Source organism: Tetrao urogallus, assembly GCF_951394365.1.
Source record: "Tetrao urogallus genome assembly, chromosome: 8".
NCBI lineage: Eukaryota > Metazoa > Chordata > Aves > Galliformes > Phasianidae > Tetrao > Tetrao urogallus.
Genome location: NC_136821.1, coordinates 27157336 through 27184847, shown reverse-complemented (window position 1 = coordinate 27184847; position 27512 = coordinate 27157336). Strand labels below are relative to the sequence as shown.

The 27512-nt window shown below is 39.4% G+C and overlaps 1 protein-coding gene across 1 annotated transcript in view; it reads right to left on the bottom strand.

Annotated features, from left to right (window-relative positions):
• PGAP1 (post-GPI attachment to proteins inositol deacylase 1) overlaps positions 1-24520 on the bottom strand; it is a gene marked incomplete at both ends in the record, with an annotated part of 29785 nt that extends 5265 nt beyond the window's left edge. The window contains 22 exons of the mRNA XM_079539138.1: positions 282-479; positions 690-780; positions 1474-1567; positions 2600-2638; positions 3004-3112; positions 4038-4104; positions 6248-6299; positions 6372-6445; positions 6753-6828; positions 7894-7971; positions 8209-8260; positions 9523-9572; positions 10943-11026; positions 11108-11163; positions 12565-12670; positions 14276-14342; positions 14510-14562; positions 16269-16429; positions 17463-17634; positions 18114-18289; positions 20061-20214; positions 24368-24520. Of these exons, the coding sequence (XP_079395264.1) occupies positions 282-479; positions 690-780; positions 1474-1567; positions 2600-2638; positions 3004-3112; positions 4038-4104; positions 6248-6299; positions 6372-6445; positions 6753-6828; positions 7894-7971; positions 8209-8260; positions 9523-9572; positions 10943-11026; positions 11108-11163; positions 12565-12670; positions 14276-14342; positions 14510-14562; positions 16269-16429; positions 17463-17634; positions 18114-18289; positions 20061-20214; positions 24368-24520 (2162 nt within the window). The remainder of the gene's footprint in view (positions 1-281; positions 480-689; positions 781-1473; positions 1568-2599; positions 2639-3003; positions 3113-4037; positions 4105-6247; positions 6300-6371; positions 6446-6752; positions 6829-7893; positions 7972-8208; positions 8261-9522; positions 9573-10942; positions 11027-11107; positions 11164-12564; positions 12671-14275; positions 14343-14509; positions 14563-16268; positions 16430-17462; positions 17635-18113; positions 18290-20060; positions 20215-24367) is intronic.
• Between the last annotated feature and the right edge of the window lie 2992 nt (positions 24521-27512).

The following is a 27512-nucleotide window of genomic DNA, read 5'->3' as shown; positions in this document are numbered from 1 at the left end:
TTCCTTCTTCCCCCCCCCCCCCAAGAAATTCAGGACTGTATGAGAACCTGAATAAGATACTAGAACCGTGCATGATATTAATAAACCATGTAAGTTGCCTTTTGGTGATGCGTGATGAGGAATGAGAGGCACCTCTCCTTCATTAGTACTTAGCACTACCACATTCAGATGTCTAAAATCAGGCAGAATTTCATCTGTCCAACCACTCACATTGAAGCAAACAAAAATGACCGTGCTGCAGACATCTAAAAAAGCATAATTAGAGCATAAGGTTGTTTTACCTAGTCAGAGTTAACCATAATGAAGAGAAGATTCTCAGAAACGTAGAGAAAAATACTGCACTCCAGTAGGCAATGCCTGTCCCAAAAAGAAATAGAATCAGGGACACAAGGGGGAACCATGCATCCTGACTACTCAGTACAGCAGCATCCACCTCTGGTAGCAAGAGTGAATCCCATATCTCTCTAAACCAGTTAAACCTGCCAAAAACATGAAAGCAGTATTACTTATCACTTCCACTTGCTACATCAGTAAGACAATCAATCAACTACTCTTCCTACTTACAGGCTTTCAAACAAAATCACAGTCAGACCATAATATAATAATCATCCCACCAACAGTTATTCTGAATTTTCTTGCTTTAGAAACTGCTTAAAAAAAAAAAAAAAAAAAAGATAATGCAAACTTACCCCTGTAGAAACACAACAATGCTTATAATAGGTTCTACTTTGTAGGGCTTAGCTGCTCTAACTAGTTCAAGTGAAAATTCTGAACACTGGCCTAGAATCAAGAACAGAAAGCACCTATAGTTATTATTTTGTCATGGACTGAAACAAAGACTAATCACAACAAAAAGCAAATTCAGGAAAAAATTTGAAAGTTCACTTTCAACATAACCATGTCTTATGACAACACTGTAAGTCAGCCTACCGCATTATGATTGGACTTGATATCGTAAGTCTTTTTCAACTTAAAAGATTCTGTGATTCTATGATCAGAAGGCCTTATTTACTGCATCAATCATGGTCAGGTTCTAGAGCACAAGAGCTTCCAAAGGAGTTTGTTAAAAATACCAACTTGAATTTAAATGAAAACGCATTCTGTCTTAAGATACGTCTAATAACCAGTCTCCAAATCTCATCTTCATGCAAGATTAAGTTGTTTCATTTATCTTAACATTATATTTTTAATTTTTAGATGTATTTTTAAGTAGTTTTCTATTAATACTAAAATACATTGCAACACACTGATCACAAGGAAAGAAAAAGCAAACTGCTAGAACACAACCATGGAGAACTATCAACTAAAGCTGAAGCTAAAGAATATATACCCAAAGCATTTGCTCAAGTTCAATGATACCTGGCTTAAAAAAAAAAAAAAAAAAAAAAAATCACAACTGCTAAATCATAAACAGTAAATTGGAGAAGTAATTAATTCAAAAACACTAGAAAAAATATTGTTCCAGAAAGCTACCTGTTGACATCAGTGTACTCAACTGTCCTCCATAGGTAAGGAGAATATTAGAAACAACATAGACAGGAAGAGCACCAGCATGGAACCTTATTATCTGAAAGACAAGGATAAGAAAATCCTTTGTATACATACACACACAAAAACCAACATCAAGTCAGCATGACAATTTAACTGGAAGATCTATCCTAAAAGATACTACCGGTTTCCTGTTAACATGTACAAGTATTTGATAACCACTCTTAACAATTAATGGCATATATGGAAAATACTCCCATAAATGGCTACTCAAATGTGTTTTTATAAAGGATCAAAATATAAACAGAAGCCTTTTTTTTTTTTTTTTTTTTTTTTTTCCCCATTCATGACAAATACAGAAAGAACAGAGTAGCACATTACTGGTAATTCAGTAATATACATAAGCAAACCCTAAAAGCAAAAGGCACTTTCCAAGCAAAACCTGCACAGTTACGAATCCTTTCAGACCCAAATTTCATTTATGTTTTACCTGGCATCCACTGTACAAAGTAATGAAATAATATTCCTTTACATAAAAATAGTACAGAAATTCTTCTAAAATGATAGCAAAACGAAAAAAATTTGATACAATTGCATATATTCAAATACAGAAATTTGCTACTAATATTCCAGAGCCATACTTAGGAGCTTGGAATTTAATTACTTTTCAGAATTAGAAAACTGCAGATGGGTGGTCTATTCTTACTGACACCAACGTAGAAAAGTATTCCTCATGTATAAAGGAATAAAATAGTTATAAAGAGACAAACTGAAGTTCTTACGTTTTTTTAATCCTACTTTTGTTTCATGTCAAGTGTTCAAGTCTTATCAGTACTGACGCATTAGGCAAGACAGTCAAAATGACTTCCAGTGCCATCCTTTTATAGACACTGGGCTAACTACAAAGACAAATGTTCAACATCTACACTACACTCTCTAGAGCTAGAGAGATTTTCTATTATGAAAACGGGAGCATGGGATGGGATGACTTGTCAAGTGACAAAGTTTTAACTGGTCCTCAAACAGTGCTTCTTCTGGCATCAAGAAGGGATTTCACGTGCCACAGAAGGAGAGAAAGGAAGGAAGAACTTGTATTGAAAGCCCCTCTTACTTGTCCAAGAATTTGTAAAAACGACGTTTTCAGAATTACCTGCACAAAAAAGGTAACAGATAATTTGAGTGTTATTTTGCACAATGGCTAACAAATACAAAACACTTTTAAGAAACCAACTTAACTATGAGAACACAAAATGTACAACAACTTACTACCAACTTTTTTTTTAAAAAACAAATACTTTAATATTTTGCATAAAGAAGCATAAGACCAACTTTCAATAGCCCTCTAACTTGGCAAAACAGTTATAACAAGGACTACACTCATGAATTGGCCAAAGAGCAGAACTTGAGATTTACTTAGTATTTGCTTTGCTAAAAACCAACCATGTGATTTGAAAGACTGGATTATACCAAAATTATACACGGACACAAATTAGCAACGAAATGTTTCTTTCTTACTTCATACTGACAGTCTGACGAAGAGTAAATACTTAGCACTGGAACCCTGCTCTCATTTTCAGGCTGAGCCATGTGCAGTTTCGCAGAAATCTCAACAAATGATGGAATGCTGAAAAAGAGCAACGTAACTGGTATCTTTTCCTCATAATAAAAAAAAAAGCATAACACACTTTTGTCTTCAGCAAGCGCACATGAAACACAACTAGTTCATCAAGTGCCATCACAACCTGTGAACTGAATGGCATACTGAACGTGCTTATTCTACCACAGGAAACCATAGAACGGTTTGGGTTGGAAAGTATCTTACAGTCTTTATTGCTTCTCTGTCATGGGCAGGGACACCTTCCACTAAACCAGGCAACTCAAAGTCCCATCCAGCCACCCAAGAACTACTTAATATTCTCAAGTCACTGTCTTCCAGTCTACCAAGAAGCATAGTAGTAATGAAAACTGACATATTTAGCTAACACCTCACAGAACATGTAAATATGCTAAATGAAGAGAATGGGTAGGACAGATTTTCAAGAAAATTCAGTCTCCTGTAAGCATTAAGCTGTTGGAGTAGAAAATATGGAAAAAATACCTGAAGTTCAATCAGGTTGTTCAACTGCAATTAATGAGTGACACACATTTCAAGGTGTATCATTTGTTTTTGTCAGGGCTATACTATTGAAAGAGCTTAGGGCTGCTCTGTGATCAAAAATCTGGTTTACAGTAAGAAACCAGTACCCAGAGCAAGCTCCAGTTCCCATTTATTAAGGGGGTTAAACCTTAAAATTACCAGGAAATTGAACATCCACTTCCAGAAAATAAGTAATAACTACTAAGCAAGCAACTAATTTATCTATTAGTAGACATTGTGAAGAAAAATCCAAAGAACTCTGTCAAGAAAGACAGACAGATAAATGAGAGAAACACACAAAAGCAAAGCACTTGAGACTGGAGAATTTGTCTCGTGTCAGAAATATGCCCACAGTGGAATGCTCAATCTGTTCCAAAACATAACAAGAAATTACAATTGTTAAAGTCCTTACTTAACCACAGTTATTGAGTCTTCGTGTGACCAGGGTATGTGAAGTCTGTAAACACTAGGTTTTCTTTCTGAAAAGGAAGATAATTACAAGCACAAAAATCATTCAGAACAAGATGTGACCAGTATCTGCAAAAATTAAATGAAGAAAATTTAATAGTCTCACTGAATACAGACACAACATTTACAAGGTACCGTTTCCTCAAAACAACACCAAAGCATGAATATATACATACACTGCTTACTGCTTATTACATCTGTGTATCATACCTGACTCGGTATAATTTCACTTAAAGACTTTCAAAATGCAAGTAAAACAGAGAGTGGCCTACAAATCATCATGCAGAAGCATTTTGCTTGTATTTACATTTCAATTAAAACCACAGTGCAGTTCAGTGAACTCAGCATTGAACAAAAATGACATTTTTAAACACGTTGTTACATAACAAGACAAGAACCAACAGTTAAAAAGCAGAACAGTTACAAGAAAAACCTCTGATTTTCACTTGAAAGCTATTTCCTCAAGCTAATAAAACTTTGCTAAAAAAAAAAAAAAAAAAGTCCTTAAGCATCCCTTTCTGTTTGAGTTAATGTTTGCTCAACACATTTGAGTGCCAGGATTAGTGAAGTACTTTATGGTTGAGAAACACTTGCAACGTAACACAGAAATCTACATAAAGTTGAGCTTTCCTTTGCTGAGAAGCAAAAAACAAAAACAAAACAAAACAAAAACAAACACTAATTCCCCATTTTCTTTGAACTTCATAAAAAGTGAGAAATGGAATGATGGAACAACATATTCTGAATGTTGCTTTCAAGCAAGTGGAGGAAAAGAAGGTAATCAGTAGCAGTCAACATGGATTCATAAAAGGGAAAACATGCTTGACCAATCTGACAGCCTCTGAAAATATCGCAACCAGCTGAGTAGCAGTGGATGTTGTCTATCTTGATTTCAGCAAGGCTTTTGACAGTGTCTCCCATAACATCCTTCTAGGTAAACATAGGAAGCGTGGGATAGATGAGCAGTGAGCTGGATGGAGAACTGGCTGGTTGGCAGAGCTGAGAGGATTGTGATCAGCTGTGCAGCCTGGTTGGAGACCTGTATCTAGCAATGCACCTCAGGGGGCCACTACAGGGTCTGGTCTTGTATAACATCATCTTCAACGATCTAGATAAGGGACACAGTCCACCCTCAGTAAGTGTGCTGATAATATGAAGCTGGGAGGAGTGGCTGACATACCAGAAGGCTGCGCTACCATTGAGTGAGAGTGAGGTTCAATGAGGGCAGTGTAGAGTCCTACACCTGAGAAGGAATAACTGCTCACATCAATACAGATTAGGGGCTGACCTGAAAGGAAAGAGCTCCGAAGAAATGGACCTGGGTGTCCTGGTGGACAACAGGTTGACCATGAGCCAGCAGCATGCCCTTGTTACCAAGAAGGCCAATGTTGTCTTGGGGTGCATTAAAAAGTGCGAACAGCAGGTCATTGGAGGCGATTCTCTCTCTCTCTACTCTGCCCTGATGTGACCGCATCTGGATTACTGTGTCTAATTACAGGCTCTCCAGTCGAAGAAAGACAGAGAGCTTCTGAAGAGAGTCCAGCAGAGGGTCACAGAGATAATTAGGGGCCTGGAACATCTCCTCATACAAGCAAAGGCTGAGAGACCTGGGACTGTTCAGCCTGGAGAAGACTGAGAGAGGATCTTATCAGTATTTCTAAATATCTGATGAGCAGGAGTCAAGTGAATGGGGATGGGCTCTTCTTGGCGGTGCCCAGCAGCAGGACAATGGGCACAGACAGGAACACAACGTTCCACACAAACATGAGGAAGAACTTCTTTACTTTGACAGCGACAAAGCACTAAAACAGGCTGCCTACAGAGGTTGTGGAGCCTTCTTCTCTAGAGATATAAAAAGCCACCTGGATGCTTTCCTGTGCAACCTATTCCAGGGAGCCTGCTTTAGCAGGGGGTTGGACTCGATAATCTCAAGAGGTCCTTCCCGATCCCTATGATTCTGTGACTCTGTGAAGTATTAGCAAACGTTTGATAGGTTATAATAAGGTTATAATAATGTAAGGTTAATAATAAAGTTATAATAATACTGCCTAGACTCTATTGCTCAAGAGGACTTATATTTCTGCAAGTTTTAGCCTTGAGAAATTTCAGCAAGGTTTGTGATATAAATTTATACTTTTGAACACATATATTTACCTATCAGTGGCTGGCAGTGGCTCTCTACGTGTATTTTGAAAGCTTGATATACCTAAAATATAAAAAAAACCTCAACTTAGTCTCCAAACAGTGGTTACATTAGCTTAAAAAGTCCTATTCTTACTTGGTTGAAGTGCTGAAGCTGTATGTTGTAAAATAAGCCAGTTGAATTTAACAGAATTTTGCTTGAAGAAAGGCCTGTAAAGAATACATTATTTCAAAATATTAGATACCACTAATTTGAGAGCTCACTACATCTTCAGATACTTTTCCCCCCCAAGTGATTTACGTGCTTCTATATCTCTTAGTCAAAAAAGCACACTTCTTATTTGTTTGTTGCTAGCAGGAGTTGTATTAACTTTTGTAAAAATAATTCATCTCCCAAAAAACAAATTAACTAACTAACAAAAAACTCTGACCATTGGAATTTTTGGGAAAAAATATTATCCAAAGTGCTAGCAATATTCGTTTCATATTTTTTCCAAAAGTAACATGATACACTTACCAAAGGAAAAAAGATTTGTTACAGGGAGCTGTACTGTTCTGGAATCCTCTTTGAAGAATTCACAGTCCAAAGTAAACTGCAATTCAGAATATTCAGCACAGATCTAAATTCAGCACAAGACCAAAGCCTTCACTCTAGCCAATTCCAATTCAGGCAAAGTGCAAGACACAAATACTGAGATGTCACTTTTCTACACTCCACTGATCAAAAATGGCAGTTTGTTTGCTCTTGTACACAGCAGTACAAGTTTGGCAATCTTAAGCATAACTTGTACAGTTCTCCTGCTTTTAATCCTCTGCAACAATCTTCAAAAGACTATCCAAACAGCTGAGAAAGATCAGAATCCAGTTTACATTTTTTTGTTCAACGGTGGGATGGGAAGTGGGGGTGTGATGCTGCAAAGGAGAGTGATCTGTCCCAGTTCTTTGTACCACTGTCTAAGCAGACAGAACCTCTAGTTTGGCTCCTAAAGTTTAATTACATAAATGACAGAAAAGCATGCAGCAGATACAATTTTTACCATCTCTAATACACATTTAGCTCACTTGAAGATTACTTTCCATCACATCGTACGTTTATCAGCTTTTTTCTCGAAAAGCAATTTCCATGATTTTTAACAGTGAACTGCAACTCAGCAGGTTGTATTTCCCAAATTATCTGTGAGATTCAGAAGCATCCAACTGTGTGAAATTCATTCTACCACTACTAATTTATTAATTATTTGTGGTTCAAGAGCTTGCATGGGTGTCTGCACCATTCTCCCCAGAATCCACATGTTACCTTCAAATATCTACAAGCTGTCTGCTACCCTGGTAAAGGAATTGATTTCACTAAAACAAACATACAAGAATGATACCAGAATATTAAGAAAAAACATGCAAGAACTGCCAAGTACTCTAAGAACTTGCTTGAGAACTGTTGTTCAGCATCTTTCAACTGCTATCCAGGCTTTAAGTTTGGCAGTTTATCAACTGCAAACATTTATTGGCTTAAAGAAGTAAATGCAGTTAACCTTCAGACCACACTGTAGTGTAAGGTATACAGTTTATCAATGCAACTTAGCACATATTTAATTCTTTATCTTCCATCGTAGGACCTGAAAGCTATGAACACTCTGAGCATGCAATTTCCATCTTTTTACCTTATTGCCAGCTGAGGGTGGTACAAGAATGACAATGTGGGACAAAGAAGGATAGTCCTGAAGTTTCAGTATTGCAACCTCAAAAATTTCAAAAAAAAAAGAAAGAAAGAAAGAGAAAGAAAGAAAGAGAAAAAATAAGAATCATTACTAAACATAGCTCTTAGCTCATCGATTATCAGATGTCCACTTCTTGTATTCCGTCCTCTGGAATACAACTGCATGTTTCAATGCTTTAAACAGTACAGCTATATCTCCCAAGACACAAAACAACCCACCAAACACTCTCCCGTGCTCCAAGGTAGGTACAATGCTTACCTTGGCGGTTGGAAGTAACTCAGCTCTCCAGGATAGATCAGCAGCTTCCAGACTGCAAAAATCCATGCACATTAAGGGATGAACACATTAATTAGCCAGGCACTACATTTTGACTGTGGACCAGGTTTCCCCCCTTCTACACAGATTCACATTTGTGAATTGGGAACAAGTCTAAGCCTACTGCAGTTGGCTACCACAGTCATTAATCAAACTATAGGCAATCATTTCAGATACTGCAGATCTTGTTCTTGCAATAACAAAGAAAGGAGAGCTCTAACTTTGTCATGCACAGCAATCAGTAACCACACAACAGCCAACATAATGAAAACTCTTAACAAACAAATGCAGCATCAACACTGAATTAACACACAAATTTTAATGTGTTAAATATCACAAGTGTCCATGGTTCCATGAATACCAAAACCATACTGTACAGAACAACACTTTTGCATGCAAAACTGGTGTGCGTCTATACTGTTATATAATGAACAGTAAGAAATTCAGTCAGCCATTTAACATATGTTTTTTAGAATATCAGGATTACATTTATTTCTCTAAATAGTGCTAAAGGATCTCAGGACAATGCTGATTTTGCTACGGATTTTACTAGGCTAAGTTTTAGACAGCAGTCCTGCACCATGTTAACCTCTATTTGATGCCAGTCACAGGTTATACAGAACAGTAACAGCCAAACATGTTTCAGCACAGCTCCCAATCACCACACCAGCCCAAATCTATCTGGAAGCTTTCCCTAAATCCAAAGAGCAGATTGAATTCACGTGGAGATAACTTCGGAGAGGAAAGCTAAGTCAGTGTTAAGAATAGGGTTTTCTTTAAATCCCTTTTTGTAATTACAGTAATGACATGATTCAAATAATTACTAACTGAGCCACATTTCTAAATATTTTCATATAATAATAGCAATAGCAATTCTGAAACATGAAAAAAATAAAAGAGATGCTTCTTTTTTTGAGGGCTTCAAGTAGGTGTTTTACGTCTTTGTCACAGGATTTTAAAGAGATGTTACAAAACACGCAATTTAGGATCCAATATAGCACAGAGCAACAGGAGCAACTTCTTACTGCTATAAAAATCAAAAATACAGCTAAAGAAAATTCACTCATTATATTCTGCATTCATGCAGATATTTTGAGAAAGCCTATCTTTCCTGTTTTCCTGCTGAAAGCACAAGTTATTAACAGCAGTAATTCTACTTTTGTTCCCAGTCTCTTCTTAAAAAATGTATTTTATGTGCTCAAAAACTGAAATGTAGTCTTACAAGATCTATTTAAATAAAAAATTGTTTATACTCACCAGACTGAAGAATTGCTGTTCATACAGCCATAAATCCAGCTACTTGTGTCCTGTAACAGCAATACCATAATAAAGTATGTTACTGAAGTGTGAATTTATAGATAGATTAAAAATAGTAATTCTTTAACTCAAACAAGGCAAGAGCTTCAGTATTCCAATTGTTCTAAAACTCTTTGAAAGAAGAAACTGCTGCAATTAATTTACAAAGGAGAAACAAACTTCCACCCTTCACCTCACTCATCTTCTGCTCAGTACATCTGCAGTGGCTATCTCTATAGCAACCAAACTCTCTTAAGGATTTAATCTGCTCAAGTGCAAAAGCAAGAATGATGACAAAAGTGGTCTCCCTTAAACTTCAGTTGCTTTTAATGAAATGTATCCATTAAATTTTTTTTTCTTCCATTTCACAGCCAAGTCAGACTTGTGCACTAACAGAAGTCAACGTGAAGTCTGGGATCATCGTATCGGAATTCCAGCTGTGGAAGGATGAATCGTCACTGTGAAAGGTGTTGTTTCTTTTTTCAGGAACCATTTTCTTTTTTTTTTGTCATCTTCTCTATATATGAATCAATAATCAATACTATTCTCTTAAAGCAAATCCAACGTTTGGCAAATAGAAGTAAAGACTTCGAAGCTGCTCCTGATAAGAACAAATAGAAAAGCTCTGAGGATATACACTTTTCTCCATAACAATGGTCTGAACCTTTTCTTTTGCAGTAAGGAGGATGGGAAGGATGGAAAAGGAAAGCATTTAAATTTTCTTGCCACTAATCCAAAACAGTCCTGTAATTCTAGGAGGTATATTTATCAATCTCCAGTTTGCCAAGAGATTACGTTCCCTCTTTTCAAAAATATCTTAAATTATTTCAAAAACATCTTGGTTGAAACGATACGTGTAGAACTAAAAATACAACGTATGCTATCAGCTCTCCACAAAGGAAACAGCTGAGAAGGTGCTATATTCTCAGCTGGCTCTCATTCACTTCCACTGCCTAGTGGAAAATTTCTGTAGAATTTCTGACTCGCTTCAATGTTATCATGGGGAAGCAAACATATAAACAGCCTTCCTGATTTACAAGTATGGCTGAATCCTGGCAACACTGAAAATAACTTCTTCATCTAAAGCAATCAATACAGCTATACCAAATTAAAGAAGAAAGCAATCTGGAGCTCAGAGTAATAGAGCCAGAAATAAGACAGTGAAGTTCAGGTGGTACGGAAGGTTTCACACCTCAAACACTTAGCATGACATGCTAAAACAAAAAGTACATCTGATGCAAAGCATAGGCTGTGACTGCAAGTGGATGTTATTAATTTCAACTACTATTCACTAAATTGTCTTAAAATATGCAGTGAATCCAAATTAACACCATACAAATCTATAAACAAATTCCAGACAGAACAATAAGTATCATCTCACCAACACAGTGTTTTCACAGTAAACATGACTGTAGGATTCTCTGTGGCTTGCAAGAGGAAATGTGAAATATTTTCCATCAGAATCCTTAAAAGAAAAAAAAAAAAAAAAGAACTCATTAGTGAAGAGGACAAACATAAAAACACAACGAAGAAAAGTGTTACTTACATTGTAAGCTGAATAAGTCCATTTTGAGGTTTTGACTTCAATCCACATGAAAGTTCCTAAAAAACAAATAAATTTTTATTTGTCACCTGAAGGAAATATTCTTCCTTATCTTTCAAATCTCATCTTTTTTTTTTTTATTGCCTAAGTCTTGTCTCTCATCTTTAAGTGGCCTTAAATTTTATAAGCTCTAATCCATTCACAGGCTTGCTGCTTCTTAAAATTATATGCAATAGTTATTGTCAGTTATACAGGAAGTAACATAACTCTAGGATCCCATTACTACATATTAGTTGTAAACGAAAAAGTCTATGGATTTCAAAATAAGGCTCTCAGGAAATCAAAATGAACAAGAAACCATGTAACATAAACACAATTACAGGGTGACAGACATTAAATGAGGCAGCATTGGAAACATCCCCAGTTTTTGTTTCCATCATCCTTACAAGAAAACTAATATTTATGTGAAACTTATGTGAAAGTAAGTCAAAGATGAGCTAAATACCACGTACAAGAAAACAGTAGGAGTTTAAAGACACAGGTGGAGAAAAAGAATAATACAATAATAAATAGATTGGATATATAAACTATGCAAGTTGTTGTGCAAGAAGGTTAATATTAATAAACCAGAATAAGGTAATCACTCATTTAGTGTGAACAAACACAGCTCCCCAGGAGCTAGCAATTTTGATGGCCCTCAGCAGGACACATTCCAGCACATCAGTGCCTAAGTACTTTCTCATAAGAGGGTGGCCAAAACCAGAAACCAAAGTTCTAGCTATCTCAGAAGCTCTGCAATAATTTACATTTTAAACATTTCTGAAATAAAATGGTTTTCCTCAGTTCAGAGCTCTTCAGCAGATCTAGGAATACACCTGTGCCCTATAAAAACATCTTTTTAGCTCCCAAAAATTCACACGCTCAAGATTTCTCATCTGTCAACTCAGTAGTTGAAACCTTGTCTGTAACAAGGAAACCACCAGTAGGTGACCCATTTTGCCCTACTACTTCGTTATGAAAAGGAAATCATTGACGAAGTAGCCCAGGACATTCAGAATTTTCTTAAGTAGCACAGAATTATCACAGTGGCTCTACAATACTCACACTATCTCTCAAACAACGATGGGTTGTAAGCATATATTACACTGTACTTTTAATGTCCAGCTACACCCAATTTCTGAGACTTGCTATTGGACATCTTGGTATATGTGTCTATTTAGCACGTCCCTCAGAATCAAAGGCATATAAAAACAACATGCTTATTTTTGCCCCTAACACTTTCAACCTATTTAGTGCTGGAAACCATACAAACACTGACCAGTTTACATTTAAAACCTATATTATTATTTTAGCAACGTCTAAAAAAGGACAAACTTTATTTCAGGAGTTCACTGGTGAGAAGATCAACTCTTAACCAAGGAGTAACACTGCATCCTGTTCAGGAGAAAACTGCTGCACACCTGTAAGTTCTGTGAAAGCTTCAGGATTTTCCTCAAATATCTTTCCAGGGTGTCTAACAAAGTGGTGATTCAACACAGACATTCTCTTCTTGGGATCCTCAGTTATCTTAAAAACAAACAAATACATAAATAACTGCCATGATCCGTAGGAATACAGTTTAGGGGTGCTTCGTATTCTTGCCTGCTCTTAACACAAGGAAACCGCACTATTAATCACAGAACCATTTGAGTTGGAAAGGACCTTTAAAAGTCATCTAGTCCAGCTCTCCCTGCAACAAACACGGGCATCTACCCTACATCAGGCTGCTCCAAGCCTGCTCCAGCCGAACCTTGAACGCCCCCGGGGATGGGGCATCCATCACTTCTCTGAACAACCTTTCCAATGCTTCACTACCTTTATCTTAGAAGACCTTTTACTTATATCCGATCTAAACGTCATCCGTTTTACACTGAAGCCATTTTCCCATGTTCAGTCACAATATGCCCTGCTGAAGAGTCTGTTCCTTTCCTTTAGATACTGAAAAGCTGCTGTCAGGTCTTCCTTGATATTACTACTATAATTCATAGTATTATTTAATTAGACACTCATACCTTCTTCTCAAAATATCACACTTTTAGCAGAGTTGAAAATTCTTAGGTTTATATTTACTTATCTGGGGTTATAATTCTAGCTTAATACAACTCATTGAATATTTTTCCGCCACCCAAACAGCTCTAAGTCTATGCTGGGCTTTGCTTTTGTTCTAATTTGTTTTTTATCCCCCAAATCAAATCACAGAGACTAATGTTTTTTCTTCAACACCGTGGACATTACAGTTGGTTTCTGTAAAGTTTTACCCTCCAGCACACTGTCAGTCAACTTCAGAGCAATTGCAACGCCTTGCTATCTCTATAAATCTTATGTTGAAGTGAGTATACTTAAGAAACCAGTGAAATCTGTACCATGGATTCTGGAAAACCAAAAACCAAACATCCGTAAGCCTTCCTCTTTTATGCCTGAGGCTCTGCTCTTGCATATTTCCAAGCTCTGGACCTTAATCCCAATTCTGATTTATTGCTGCCTAACACCACAGAAAGAGAACAGAGTATAATGGCAGATTTCCCAACAGTCTTCAAGAAGTAGGATGTGTGATATTTATTTAGAAATGAAATAAGTGATGGTAACTGGAGATAAAAACATTAGCTTTTCTTTGTGCTAGTATTTGTATTTATTTGCCAGCCATTATGACAACACATGGGAAAGTTTGAGTAGCATCCTACCTGAGATAAACTACCACAATTTTTCATCCTTTATACATGAGGTATAAAAGGGGAATCGAAGACACTAAGAGGTTCCATTCAAAATCTGTTTGTTATGATGCAAGGTCAACTAAACCTACTGCATTAGTGAATAAAAGTTTAGCCCACACTCCAGCTATAAAACATCAAGTAATAATTATTTATAAAAGAATAAAAATTAATATAACATCTAATTATTTCTGACACCTTGAGCAAATAACACAAAGCCATGGGATTTTTTCAGAGACTGGTGCCAAAAAGGTAACAATTATCTTAGCATGACACAATAAAAAAAAAAAAAAAAAAAAAAAAAAAAAAATCAAAAGCGAGCCTCCAGTCTATCAGGGTGTTATTTGTTCTGATTAAGCATTCTTTGATGGAAAAACAAAATGTACAGGATTGGGGGATTAAGTACAGGATCACATTTACAAACCTGCCTTGTGTTCTCATCTATGAGATCAAAGAAAGCTCTGATGGTAGCCAGGATCAATTCCTTGCACCTGAAAAACAGAATTATTAATTTAAATCTAGAAAGAAAATATCCAGGGGAATAAAAGTAGTAGGAAGAGACAATACTATGCTGACACAACATCGCTGTATAATGTAAGAAGAATAGAGAACAGAGAGATGTTTGGTCAGCCAATTAACTTTTGTCTCATTTACTTACCACACTATGGAGAGATGGTCTGTTGAGGCCCAAGCCCGAGGCACAGCTGAACTCTGTTTGGAGAAGGAATAGAGTTAAGACATTCTTTTGATATTCAGTATTTAAAAATACTAAGCATGTTTGTTGTTTTTTTTTTTTTTCCTGTAAATCTATTGAATACAGCTTGTACTGTAGACATCAGTACAAAGATATGTCATCAAAATAACACCAGCATCGCTGCAATTTGGGCACAAGGCATCACAACTGCCTTGGTGATGCCATGGGCATGTCACAGGAGGCTGAATGCTTACAGATCCACATGTCACACATGGATCTATTTGGGTAATTAAGAAGATTTTCAGGGAAAGGGTTTGAAGAGAATTGCATCTTCAGACCAAAACCTTGTTTACTTCAGCAAAAATAAGAACTTGCAAAACAAAACGACTAAGGAAGTATCTACACTAGATAGAGGAGCCTAGTGGTGAAAGGACGAATTATGTTCAAGAATAAACTTACCAAAAAATCTTCAAAGACTGCTTCTATGGCTAATCTTACTTATTTTTGTAAATGACCCTGGCATATTAGAACAGAAACGTGCCAGTAAAGTCTGCTGCTGAAAAATCAAGGACATCCTTAAAATAAAGGATCATGAGAACATCGTGCAGACAGGGCTGGGTGGTCTGGAGCTATACGTTTGTACAAGTGCACCTACTGCACTTAGGGACTAACATAAAAAACCTCCCATAAACAGGGATTATCAGCTAGTAGTACAACTCAATTCAAGTAAACTACGAAGAACTACGAATTACAGCCACAAAGAAAAAAATAAAACAAAACAAATCACTCCACCACGTTATGGTAACATAGTGTGCGTCGTTATATCCAGATGACAAAACAATAAGGAACTGGCACCACTACATAGGGGATCTCATGCAACATTCTGGTGACCAACGCTCAAGAGCAATGCAAGTGCAGCAGAAGCAGAGGAAGGCTACTAGGACAAACGCAGAGTTAATCTTCTTAGCCTAGCAGAACTAGAGCTGAGATTATTTATACATAAGCTTCTTCACAAAGAACAAGGAGGGAAACACTGATCAAACAGAAACTACTGCAGATAACTTTTCAAGTTGATGTCAGAACAAACCCACTTATAACCTGGCTTACACACCAGATGAAAGTTGGAAGCTGCAATTTTTCTTTCAAACCCTACTGGGGAGTGTTTTCCAGTGTCTTTCATGAAGGCAACAGGTAGGTAGGAGGCACGGAATAAAAAATGAAACTACTTCTATGACATTGTTTGATTAACACTGGAAAGAGATGCTTGTAAAAGCAGAAGGCTGGACTAGATGGTCCAGAAAATGCTAATTTCTTTCGAAAATAAACAGTTAGGGAAAAAAAAAAAAAGGTGGCTGAATGACAGAGTTGTCCTTTTGTAATCAAGCAAGAACTCTACTCTGTACTTTTACATTCCTTCTGTTAGTTTCCACATACACACCCCTTGCAAAATGCGAGAAAATAAAGACTGAGTTTAGAACAGAAAAGTGCAAGAAGGTGATGAAAAGAAAGCCCGAGCGACACTGCTTTCTGCTACATTAACTACTTAGAGCACTATGTGTTATATACTTTTTCACACATATTACTCATATTTTGTTTCACTAGACTACATATTCAGACTGAAATCACATACTGACACATGCATTCCTTAAATAGCTACTTAACACAGCTCCATGCAAAAGCAAAAAAAGTTTGTTTTTTGTTGTTGTTGTTGTTGTTTTTTTACCACAACAGATAAGGCACTGTCATGCTGACTCAGTCTTGGTAGAAAAGCCAGTCCTGAACGAACTTGGTAATCTCTGAATCCTCCCGCCACAGAAAGGGTAGTTAAATTTCTTAAATCTTGGGCCTTTAGAGTCCAGTGATTGTTTACAGCTGTATAAAAATCTGTAAGATAGATCACAATTAATGATAATTTCCACACATCTGCTTTAAATACAAACATACCATAAAAACGTTCAACTAGAAGTTTTTGTAAGCTCCCCTAAAGACATTCAAGATCCAAGCATCACTCTGTTTTAACTGCTGTTTTAACCCCAAGGAGGTAGCAGTTGGGAAAGACAGACACACTTCCTACGTTAGCTGAGCATTTACGTTATTTAAGTAGCAAATCACAGGTTTATTTTCAGTACAGCTGTAGTCCAGAAACAGCAATGAGGAAGTATTATAATCAGTTGTAGAAGATTAATACAAATACAATAAATCAAATCCAGCAGCTACAGATGATCCATTTCCTCTGGGTGCCATAAAGAACAAAGAAAATAAATGTCTACTCTTTTCCTTCACTAATTCCTTCAATATCTACAAGGAACAATTTTCACTTACATAGCATATATTTCATCAGCACTATTTAGTAAAATCTATCATTCTGATAACTTAACAGTACATAAATAATGACTGTACTTCTCTTATAGAGCAGACAATAAATTGCTGCTTTTATGAAAATACATTATGTAAAACATAATTTTATCTATATTCAACATTCCTTCTCCCTGACTGAGAGCAACAAGCATTAAATTTAACAACTTCCACAAAAACATACCCATTTAGTCAATTTATTTAATATATAAAGTCATTCCAGAGGTCAAATTATACAAAAAAAGAAAGAATATCATGCTCTGCAGAGCTTATAAATTTAGTTACGTGCTCTACAGCTTATTAAGTTTATATTTAGACTCTCAGCCCCTTCACAGGAGCTCAAATCCACAAAGTCAATTTTATACCACACTTTCAGTAGCTGAGTGCTCTCAAGCAACCATCATAATAAGAAAGGAATAGATTAATGACAGTAAACAGAACAGTACATTTTGCACACAAAAGCTGCTGCAAGGCCACAGCAATTTGCAAGAATCTCACCTGTTAATGCTAGAGAAAAATCAGTAAAGAAACAGAATGTATTCAGGTAAATTGCAGTCCTTACCAGTAAGATATCTGTCCAAAGGCATTACAGGTGCAACATGAGGGGTAGCTTGTGTAATGAGGAGGTTTATAAGTTCGGGCTTAAAATTCTTCAGGGTAAGCAGTGCTCTTGCAACAAGACCACCCATGGAATGACCTACTATGGCGACGCTGGTTGGTGCAAATTCCTGACCCTTAAGCAAAGACCAGAGGCTAATTAGCATATCAAGATCAGATTTTGCATTAAACAAATCTCCTCTGGCTAACAGCTGTCCATTTTTCTCCTCAAATTCACCTGCATTCCCTCAAGGTTAATACTAATTAGAATGACACAGGCTAGCAGAAAACTTTTCTAGGAAAAACCAGATGGAAGGTGATGCTATACTACCACTAAGATAAGTTAGGGAAAATTTAATGCTCTGCTACAAAAAGGCACATATTTCAATGGAAGAATTTGTTTTGAAACAACATAAAACCTAACCCAGACTTTGGGATTATCACAAGCAGTACAAACCTATTAAAACAGAGTATTTCTCCCTTCTGTTACTGGCATGTTCAATACATCATAAACCGTCCCTCCTTATTCAACGTTCTTCTGTTTCCAATCAGAACAGACAGATCAGCATTCCATTCAGAAACAAAAGTAAATAGTTTAGAATATGTCACTCCTTACCCTGTACAACTTAAGAATTACTTTTAGGCATTCATGCACAAATTTGGTCTGCCGTTGGAGAGTACCACCATACAATGCAACCAACTCCTCATTAAAGTTGACACTGAAGAAATTAAAATGATACTTGAAGTCAAGATCCTCTGCCTTTCTAAGAGCGATGGAGCCAAGAGAACGCACTAGGGAAAGAAATCACATCAATTAAGCAGCGACCATTAGACAATCCTTACATCATAGTTCATACATAGACACATAAATATGTCATCTATTAACAAATGCTATCTTAAATGTACAATTAAACTCAAGTCTTACATAAAAAAGAGGATGAAAAACACATTCAAATGTGTTCAAAAACATTCAAATGTTTTTCTAAATGCAATCTGACTTTGTGTCACAAAAGCTGACTTGAATATATAAATAAATAGAACAAAGTATCAGCTGGCCAAAGACAGTGCAAAATTGCTAAATGGACAATGGAAAATTTATTTTCTGTTTTTGTAAGAATTCTTGTAATACAAAGAAGTATTAGTAAATAATTATAATAAAAGCCTACAGAAGAAGGTGGAAAAGAATACATCTGATGAGATGGCAAAGAAGGTTGCAGTGAACTAGCAAGAACTGCTGCTCTCAGCAGTTGACTACATAGACACAATGTCTAAATCGGATACAAGATCAATGATTATGCTTCTCTTCCTAAAGACTTCACTCGCACCTTATCACCAAGAGGGTGAGAATGCAAAATGCAGAAATCCCTCAGCTCTGCAGACAATGCTCTTGCTAGGGCTTTCTAAAATTTCTTGAGGACCATCAACTTTTAGAACAACATTTCCAAAGGAGAGGAAAATGAAAGTACAAAGAACACTTTTCACACCTGAAATCTTGAGGGAGAAAATGCCCTGTTGACAAGGCCTTGCTCCTGACCTGTCATCCACCCGGGCTGCTGCTTAATACAGCCTTCATTCACAGTGCACAACTCTCACTGCGTTCCACATCTGTGACAGGTTCCCAATTAGAACTCAGGATCTCTAACCTCCCAGTTTCAGGTTTGTTCCCAATATTTCAACCAGACCATCATCCTGTACTCGAAAGCTGAATTTTGGAAATTTTAAAAGCTTGGTTTCAGTGCCCATGAAAGATAATGAAATCTCATCTTTCAGAAGTGCCCAGAACATACCAAAGGAGAAGCCCAGCAGCACTTCCGCTTTCACTTCTCAGCAAACATGAGCACAGTTTCAAAAAGCTTGTGAATAACAGTTAGCAGCAACTCTGCTCTGCAGCAAGGCACCAGACTTAAAAGGTATTGTCCCATAATAAATACTGAATCAAATATGAATTCTCATGCTAAATCCTCTTAAAGCAAAAAAAAAAACAAAAAAACAACTCCACCACCAACAACACAACAGTAACCTATTCTGAGCCAGTGATGAAAGCAGAACAGAATTATTTCAACAAAGATTTTGAAAAATGAGCCCAGCTTACTGCCAGTCTCCCTAAATCAATTTCTCAAAACAAAGAATAGATTTTAGAGGTCCTACTGTAAAGCAGCATGTTATCTGTGGCATGTAACAGTACTGCAACTCACTAAACTTGTTCTTCGTACCTCCCCTACACGCAGGTACCATTCTATTTCCTGTTCTGCCATGTTTTTTGAGACAGTATTGCTTCACAGCAGCTTTGCAATACATTACACGCCATCAGTTTTCCATACGGTATCTCCCATTCTCATGATATTTATAACCTCCTCTGGATATTATTTTCTCTACAAGTCTGTAAGCATTTACAGAAAGTAAAACACTTTGCTTGAAACTGACCCGGACTAATAAAGATTTTCCCTGCCATAAGCAGATTGATGTTACAGCCCCTGTTGATGCTATTTCAAATAGAAAACCCCTTGCCATCACCTAATGCATAACTACTCTGCAGATGGGCTGTAATTTACCAAAGGCTTACCTTGTTTGTAACTGCCAGCATTTCCAGGAAGAAAGAGAATTGGAATGCCTGTCAATATCAGATTCTTGTTTTCTTCAGCATAATTCCCTTCTCCATAGAGGTAGAGCTCATATGCTGGATATCGTCTGGCTGTTTTCTTCGGTAATTTTATTTTCTGTTGCAAAAGAAAAATGCAGCACGGAATTAGAATACTACCTTTGAGGACACATGAACTCAATACAAAGGAGGCGGCCTGCACCCAGTAATAAGGCGTAGGGGCTCCAGACTTACTCAGGCGCTGCTGATGCAGATTGGACTATCAGCATGCTCTCATTACAATGTATCTTGCATGAAAGCTGTGAACATGAAGACCCTGATGCCTGGAAGTTCACCCAGTCACAGAAAACGAAGTAACATTTGTTTCTTGGAGAAAAGGCAGCTGCAAGGTGACCTCACTGCAGCCTTTCAATACCTAAAGGGAGCCTACAAACAGGAGGGGAACCAACTCGTTGAAAGGGTAGATAACTGTAGGATAAGGGGAAATAGTTTTAAGCTGAGGGAGGGGAGATTTGGGTTGGATGTCAGGGGGAAGTTCTTTACAGAGAGAGTGGTGAGGTGCTGGAACAGGCTGCCCAGAGAGGCTGTGGATGCCCCGTTCCTGGAGGTGTTCAAGGCCAGGTTGGATGGGGCCCTGGGCAGCCTGGTCTAGGATTAAATGGGGAGGTTGGTTGCCCTGCATGTGGCAGGGGGGTTGGAGATTTGTGATCCTTGAGGTCCCTTCCAACCCTGGCCATTCTGCTATTCTGTTTCTGAATGCAGATTTAAGCTTAAAGGAACCAAACTCTGACACCCAGCTCCTTGGAACACTTCCTGACTTTAACTGGATTTAAACAGCATGACTGCAATTACAATTCTGCAGTTGCGCACTCCAAGCAAGCCTTGCCTTGTGCCTCAGGTGAAAAAAGTGTTAAACCATAAATGCATCTCCCAGGACAAGAGATTTGAGACCAGGAACTGGGACATCTGTGTGATCCAAATTACTTATTCCTAATGCCTTTGGATGATTCTGGAGTCATGTCCGACATCACACAACTCAGAACAACCCTGCACTACTTGATGCAGCACTGAGGCTGAATCTCTAGAGTGCGACTATTGAAGTGACAGCGATTTCTGTGAGGGGAAAACCACACAGGAAGCAGGAACTGTCTCCAGTGATTCTTATGGAGACATCATCTGTAACGCGAACTTAAACAACAGAGCTAACTGCGTGAACATGGCTGAGCAGAAAGAAAGAAGCCTGTATCAACCTGAGGAGTTCTAGTCTTTGGAGTCAGTCGGTTGGGCCACAGACACACACTTGTACACTTGTAAAATCTCAAGAGCCAATTTACAGCCAACTGATATCCTAAAATGTCGTATTTCTTGTATTTGAAAAAATCAAACTAACTGAAAAACTGACCCACACCACACTGAACACTGCACTACAAGTTCCCAAAGAGAAAGAACAAAACCTCGTGGAACCTGATGTCTTGCTTAAAGCTTAGAGCAGGGAGTCACAGCTCTCAGAGCCCTGTTGACACTGCTCTAAACTAGATAAGCAGTAAGCAAGAAAACATCTAATTCACTTCCCTATAGATATTGGTTGGTTTGTAATTTCAGGTTTCCAAGATAAAGATTTATAACATTTCTAGAAGTACAAAGACATTACTTATAGCTCTCACTTACTTATGTTACCATCCATGGCACATTAGAGACAAATATAATTTAAAATATGTTGAGGTGCAATTTTTGTCTTAAGGAAACATTTTATTTTATGCAGCAAGAAAATAAACTCAGTTTTGCATCAAAAAATGTCTCTAAGGTCTCCGTTGAGAGCTTTGCCTACACAGAAGCAGCTCTGCCTCAGTTTCCTCTCAGCTGTGCCTATGGGGAAGCTGTACTTCTCTCCCCCACGTATCACTACTCCCTTCCCCTCCTATTCCCTGTCTGTTCCTCCTTAACTGAGGACCTTTTCCTTTCTCCCTCAGTTTTCAAACTGTTTGCCATACCAGCTATTGGCAACCCCCCCCTTATGGTCTTCTATACATGTTTGTAACAGAAGATTTAGATATATCTCAAGTTTTCTGTAATGTGCGTATACGTATACATATATCACATTATAAATACACACAAATAGTCGTAATTCCTTCACTCTGAACAAAAAGCACTGAGCTCTGTTCAGGCCTGACGCTTGCAGATCACCTATATAATCACCTTTTTCAAAGGCATTCAGGTTTCTGTGCAAAAAAAAGCACAGACCCATCCTTGCATTAAGTGAAACAAGCCTTCATTAGTAAGCTAAATACACTTCCCAACTGGCCAAATAATCTGTTCAGCTGCTCCTCCACGGCACCATTCTGGTTTGTCAAAAGCTTTCAGGTAACATAAAAGCCAAACAAACTGTCACCTTCAGGTCAACATCCCAAGCAAAAACCTATACAAGCCATGAGAACTGTACAGCCACAATATTGGTGTTTTTTTCCTGCAAATTGAGGAGCCCCACTATTACAACAGTATGGTGACAGAGCCCAAGTGTGAAGCAGGCAGCCCTGTTCCATGTGGGGGTTTTAGGTCTTGAATTCCCAGGACCTCAATTACATAATTTGCTGTAATGAGTCACAGCAATTTGTTACAATGTCAGTGTAGGCTTCCTTTTTCATCTTACTTCCATGGAAATAAGACGTATGGAAAAAAGCCCTCCATACCAACTTTGGAAACTCTCACTGAGGTGAGCCCAGCAGGACAGGATTGGTTATACTCAAATGTTGTGGTTTACAACTCCGGGGGGGGGGAAGGAGGGAGGGTGAGAGGGAAGAAAAAAAAAAGAAGAGAGAAATAAAAAGGTTAAGAAGAAAAAAAAAAAAACCATGCCAATATTCTTCTACTTGGAATTAGCTCAACAGCAAGCTGTTAGAAAAACATGGATTCCAGAAAATCAAACCTACTGTGCTTCAGTGTTCAAGGAACTGCCTGTTGTGTAATGCAACACCCAAACCATAAAGAACAGGCACCTCTACCTGATAATTTTGCCTGGTAACGTCACACCAATGGCAGCACTGCAAAGTCCACACGTTAAAATGAAAACAAACAACCCCTCCAAGAACAAACAGGTAGCTGAAAGGTACGATGACTTCACTAACCCAAACAAGTTGATATTCTCCTCCGGAAGCACTGCTTTCCACACAGTCAGAAAGTTTACTCTGGGAGCAGTTGCTGTGAGAGGCAGCAGCACAGCCAGACGTGATGTGCATGGCTCTACATGGAGCTGCTGCCACTTCCCTGTCCCTGTGCTCATCCCAGGCCTCACTTCTTACAGCACAGAACCTATATCATGGAGAACACAAGCACTGACATGGCAAATAAACATAGAAGGTGTGTGCTGACAGATGATGAACCTGAAGCAGGGTCTGGCTACCAGAAGACCTCAAAATGTACTGCATGATGTTTAAGTGTTTGCATTCTTTGTCAGCACGGTAGAGTAAAATTGTTCAAGCAGCTCCCTTCTGGATGCCACCATCGACACGACCTGACCATACCAAGGTTTCCAGACACACATTAACTGATCCAAAATGAACGCGCCGCTTCAGTACAGCAGATTTCCAAAGAGATTTTTACAAAGGCTTCGTCAGCAAAGCCCCATCAGGCGCGCAGCCCTCCCAGCTGCCGGCAGCGCCCACCTGAGCGCCTCTGCTCGCCGACCCGAGGCACGGGCTGACGCCTGAGCTTCCCCCTCCTCACACAGCCGCCCGGCACCCCGCAGAGCACGGAAGGACCGTGAGACGGAACGAGCCTCGGCCTGCGGGCACCGACGGCCCCGCACGGTGCTGACGGAGCACCTGGCCGACCAATTTCTCTTACACAGGAGGAACGCGCCTCTGACTGGTCTCACCGCGACCACAAATAACACACCTATAACTACCAGGTGGAGGAAAAAGCAGCAATCTTTGGTCTTCTTTTGCGCAGGTGACAGCACTACACGTAACCCCACAGGTAGATGGCTATTTTCTAGCGGCTCAGGGCGCACCGCCCAGCCCCACAACTCGCCCAAGCTGCAGCCCCCTTCCCGACAGCGGCACGCCGGGCACACACGAGTTCGGAGCCGCCAGCAGCCGTCCCCCTGCAGCCGCCTTCGACCGCACGACGGGGCCGAGGAAAGCCGTCCCCGGCCGCGCCCCGGCGGAGCGGTGAGGCCCCGACAGCCGCGGGGCGGCGCGATGCCGCCTCACCCACCCGGCAGCCGCCACCTGTTACGCCACCGCCGCCTCCCTCCCCGCGCAGCCTCCGCTCACCAGGTACTCGGGGTACTCGTACATGTAGGTCATGCTGCACCGGTTCTCCTCGTAAACGAACAGCACGTCCCGCACCCCCAGCAGCACCAGCGCCGCCAGAGCCCCGTACAGCACCGCCGCCACGGCGGGCAGCCGCCGACCGGCCCGCCCCATGGCGTCCCGCCACGCTGAGCTGCGAAGCGGCGCGGAGGCCGCCCCTGCTCGCGAGTCGTCCGCGCAGACACGGCGGGGCGGGGCCGGCACCGCCCGGGAGGCGGAGCGGGCGGCCGCCATCTTGGGAAGGGCGGGCGCTGAGCCGGCGCTTCCTCACGGGTCCGCCCGTGGCGGGGCGGCCGCGCGTGCCGTGACGGGGAGCTCAGGGCGCGCTGCCGCCGCCGCCGCCGCCGCCTTCCGCTGGGTGCCGCCTGTGGGAGAACCACAGTCCCGGCATCGCGGGGCCGCTTCCCGTTCTTTAAACGAAGCGCCCTCGGAGCACCGCCCCCGCGCTGAATAGTTACGCGTGTTCCCTTCCTTTGAATAAACAAACAAAACGTACTCCGTTTTTCCGACAGTATTTGTACCATTTTTATTTGTAAAAATAACCATCTGAATGCATATCAAGTGTAGTTCACGGGTGGGGTTTCTCGTTACATTAATACAGCATTCAGTAGTTGAAAGGAGTTAACAAACTGTGCTTGAGAGGGGCGGGCTGAGGCGCCGCATCCTGCCTCGGGAATACGGGACGTCGAGCCGAAGGCTGCCGTTTACAAAAGAAAACAATACCGACAGAACCCCACCGAAACGATGCAACAACATTTCATATCGTTTATTACAAACGTTATGCAAAATATAACACTGGCACCAGATTCGTATCACCGTGGGTTGTAAGGATATATTGCACATGCTAAAGCATAAGATATGAGACAAAACCTACAAAACATGAGATATTGGCTTTAATATGTAATCACTGCATACAAACGCATAAAGTCACATTTACACGCACACTCGGATTGTCACTAGTTTCAAACGCCCTTTCCTATAACACTGACCTAAGGTTTACTTTGTGTAATAAGAAAGCCTTTTCAGCACTGCAAAAATTAGACGTTATTCCTATAGAAATTTAGCATATCGATTTTCATTTCAATGCAGGTAGAACATACGAAAAGGAGAAACACTTTGTACATTCAAAGAAGGTTTGAAATGAAAATATACTGGTGATATATTGCTTCTGTAACACTCAAATGAGGAGGAAAAAAAAGAAAAAAAAAGACAACTTCCACAATACATTTCCATCATACGCAAATATAAAAAGGCACTCTAATATTTCTTACAAGACTAAGAATAAAAATCACAATTTCTTTTTTAAAAATCATCGTCAAGATACACAACCGAGTTTCTCAACAGTACAATGGATAAACGGTTCATTTCATGTGTTTGTCCTCCTTTCATCATCTGGCAGTGGTTTACTGCATAAAAGTACCAAACACATTATGGTGCCCTTTTAGTAGCGATGAGCAGAAATCCCCTGAGCTATTTCACAGCAATTCAGGCAGTCCGGAGGTTGTAACTCAGTATCTGTGAGAGAGACACGGACCCAATCCCGCCATGGATTCCACCTGCGACTGTGGTTAAAACACAGGATGGGACCATCCTGCTAATAAAGCTGGGCAGGCTGCTGCCCGTCCCAAACACTCACTGTTTGGTGCAGATACAGCAGTAGTCCATGTACTGCAAATTGCAGGATCCGGGGTTAAGTGCAACAATTATGTGTGATTAACTCTACCCTCGTACAACGTCCACAGAAAGGCAAGGTAATTATTTACAAGAGTAAAATTATTCCCATGCCCTAAATAACTAATTAACTGCTACAAGCGATAAATTATATTACAGCTTAACGTACTGGCATACATGAAAAGGGATTCTGGCAACTCAGGTGAGATCTGAGGCAGGCCAATGCTGCGTACATCCAAGCGCCTTGCTCCTGTCCCTTCTCCTAAGAACACCATGCTCAGAACACGGCTTTCCCAATGCCCTTAGGATGCCAACAGATCATACTTTTCCAAGATTTCTGGAGTATTGCGCACTTACGTCATCACTGGGTTACAGAAATGATTTCTCAATTAAGTTTAGATTTGATTCCTAGAAGGTACAAATTAATTCAGTAATCACCTATGTTTCTGTAACACTGCATCCATAGTAAGCAGCAGCAGATATTGCACTACCTGTTACCAGAGTTAGGAGGTATTGCAAACACACAGAAATATTTTCAGTAACTGTGTGGCAGTGAGTAAAAATACTGGTTTTTATTTTCTTTTTGAATGCCTGCTTCAGATAAGATAACATCCTCCTCAAAAAGAGGACTGGTTTTCTCCAAATGAAATGATTTCATATAGGATAACATATCTCTGCATTTCAGGGTTGGACTATGATTAATCTCTGTTTAAAGTAAGATGAAGGTGCTGCCTATCAGGCAGGTGCCAGCCATTTCCCATTGGTTTGTTCATTTTAAATGCCATCCTTCCACAGAAACAAAAGTAGTAAAATGTGGGATTTCCATTCATTTCTAAGCAGACACCACTGAAAACTAACAACTGTCTCTTATTTTCAGTGCTTGAAGTGAGGTGGTTATTGCTATTTTGCAGCTTTTACAAGCTAAAACTTTGAATAAAGTCAATGATAAAAATGTTCTGTGCTATTTCTGAGGAGGAAACCACAGTTTCAGGTGCTCTATCATTCTACTGCAGAAAAGGCAGGGTTCAGGGAAAACATCATTATCCTCACAGAGCTGCCTCTCAGGATTTTTTGTTGCAATTGTTGGAAATGAATTATTGTTCAAGAAAAGAATGCTTAATTTTAGCAAGGCAAAATGAACAATATATCATTTTTCTAACTGAAGAACTGAAGTTTGCAGACAACTTTTAAACAGTTCAGTGGAACACAGCTAAAAACTGCAACTAAACTAGAAATCCCTACTGTTCATTTACCCTGCCAAAAGTGTACACTGAAGCGGCAGCTCTTCTCCCTCTCCCTCCAAAGACTTAGGCCTGCAGACATTCTGAGCATGGATCACTGGAACTTTAACATCCCACTCTATGCTATATTACCCTTTTCCTCTTTCCTGTGGCTGTACAGTGTTCTCTCACTTGTCTAGCAATGTTTTGGATCC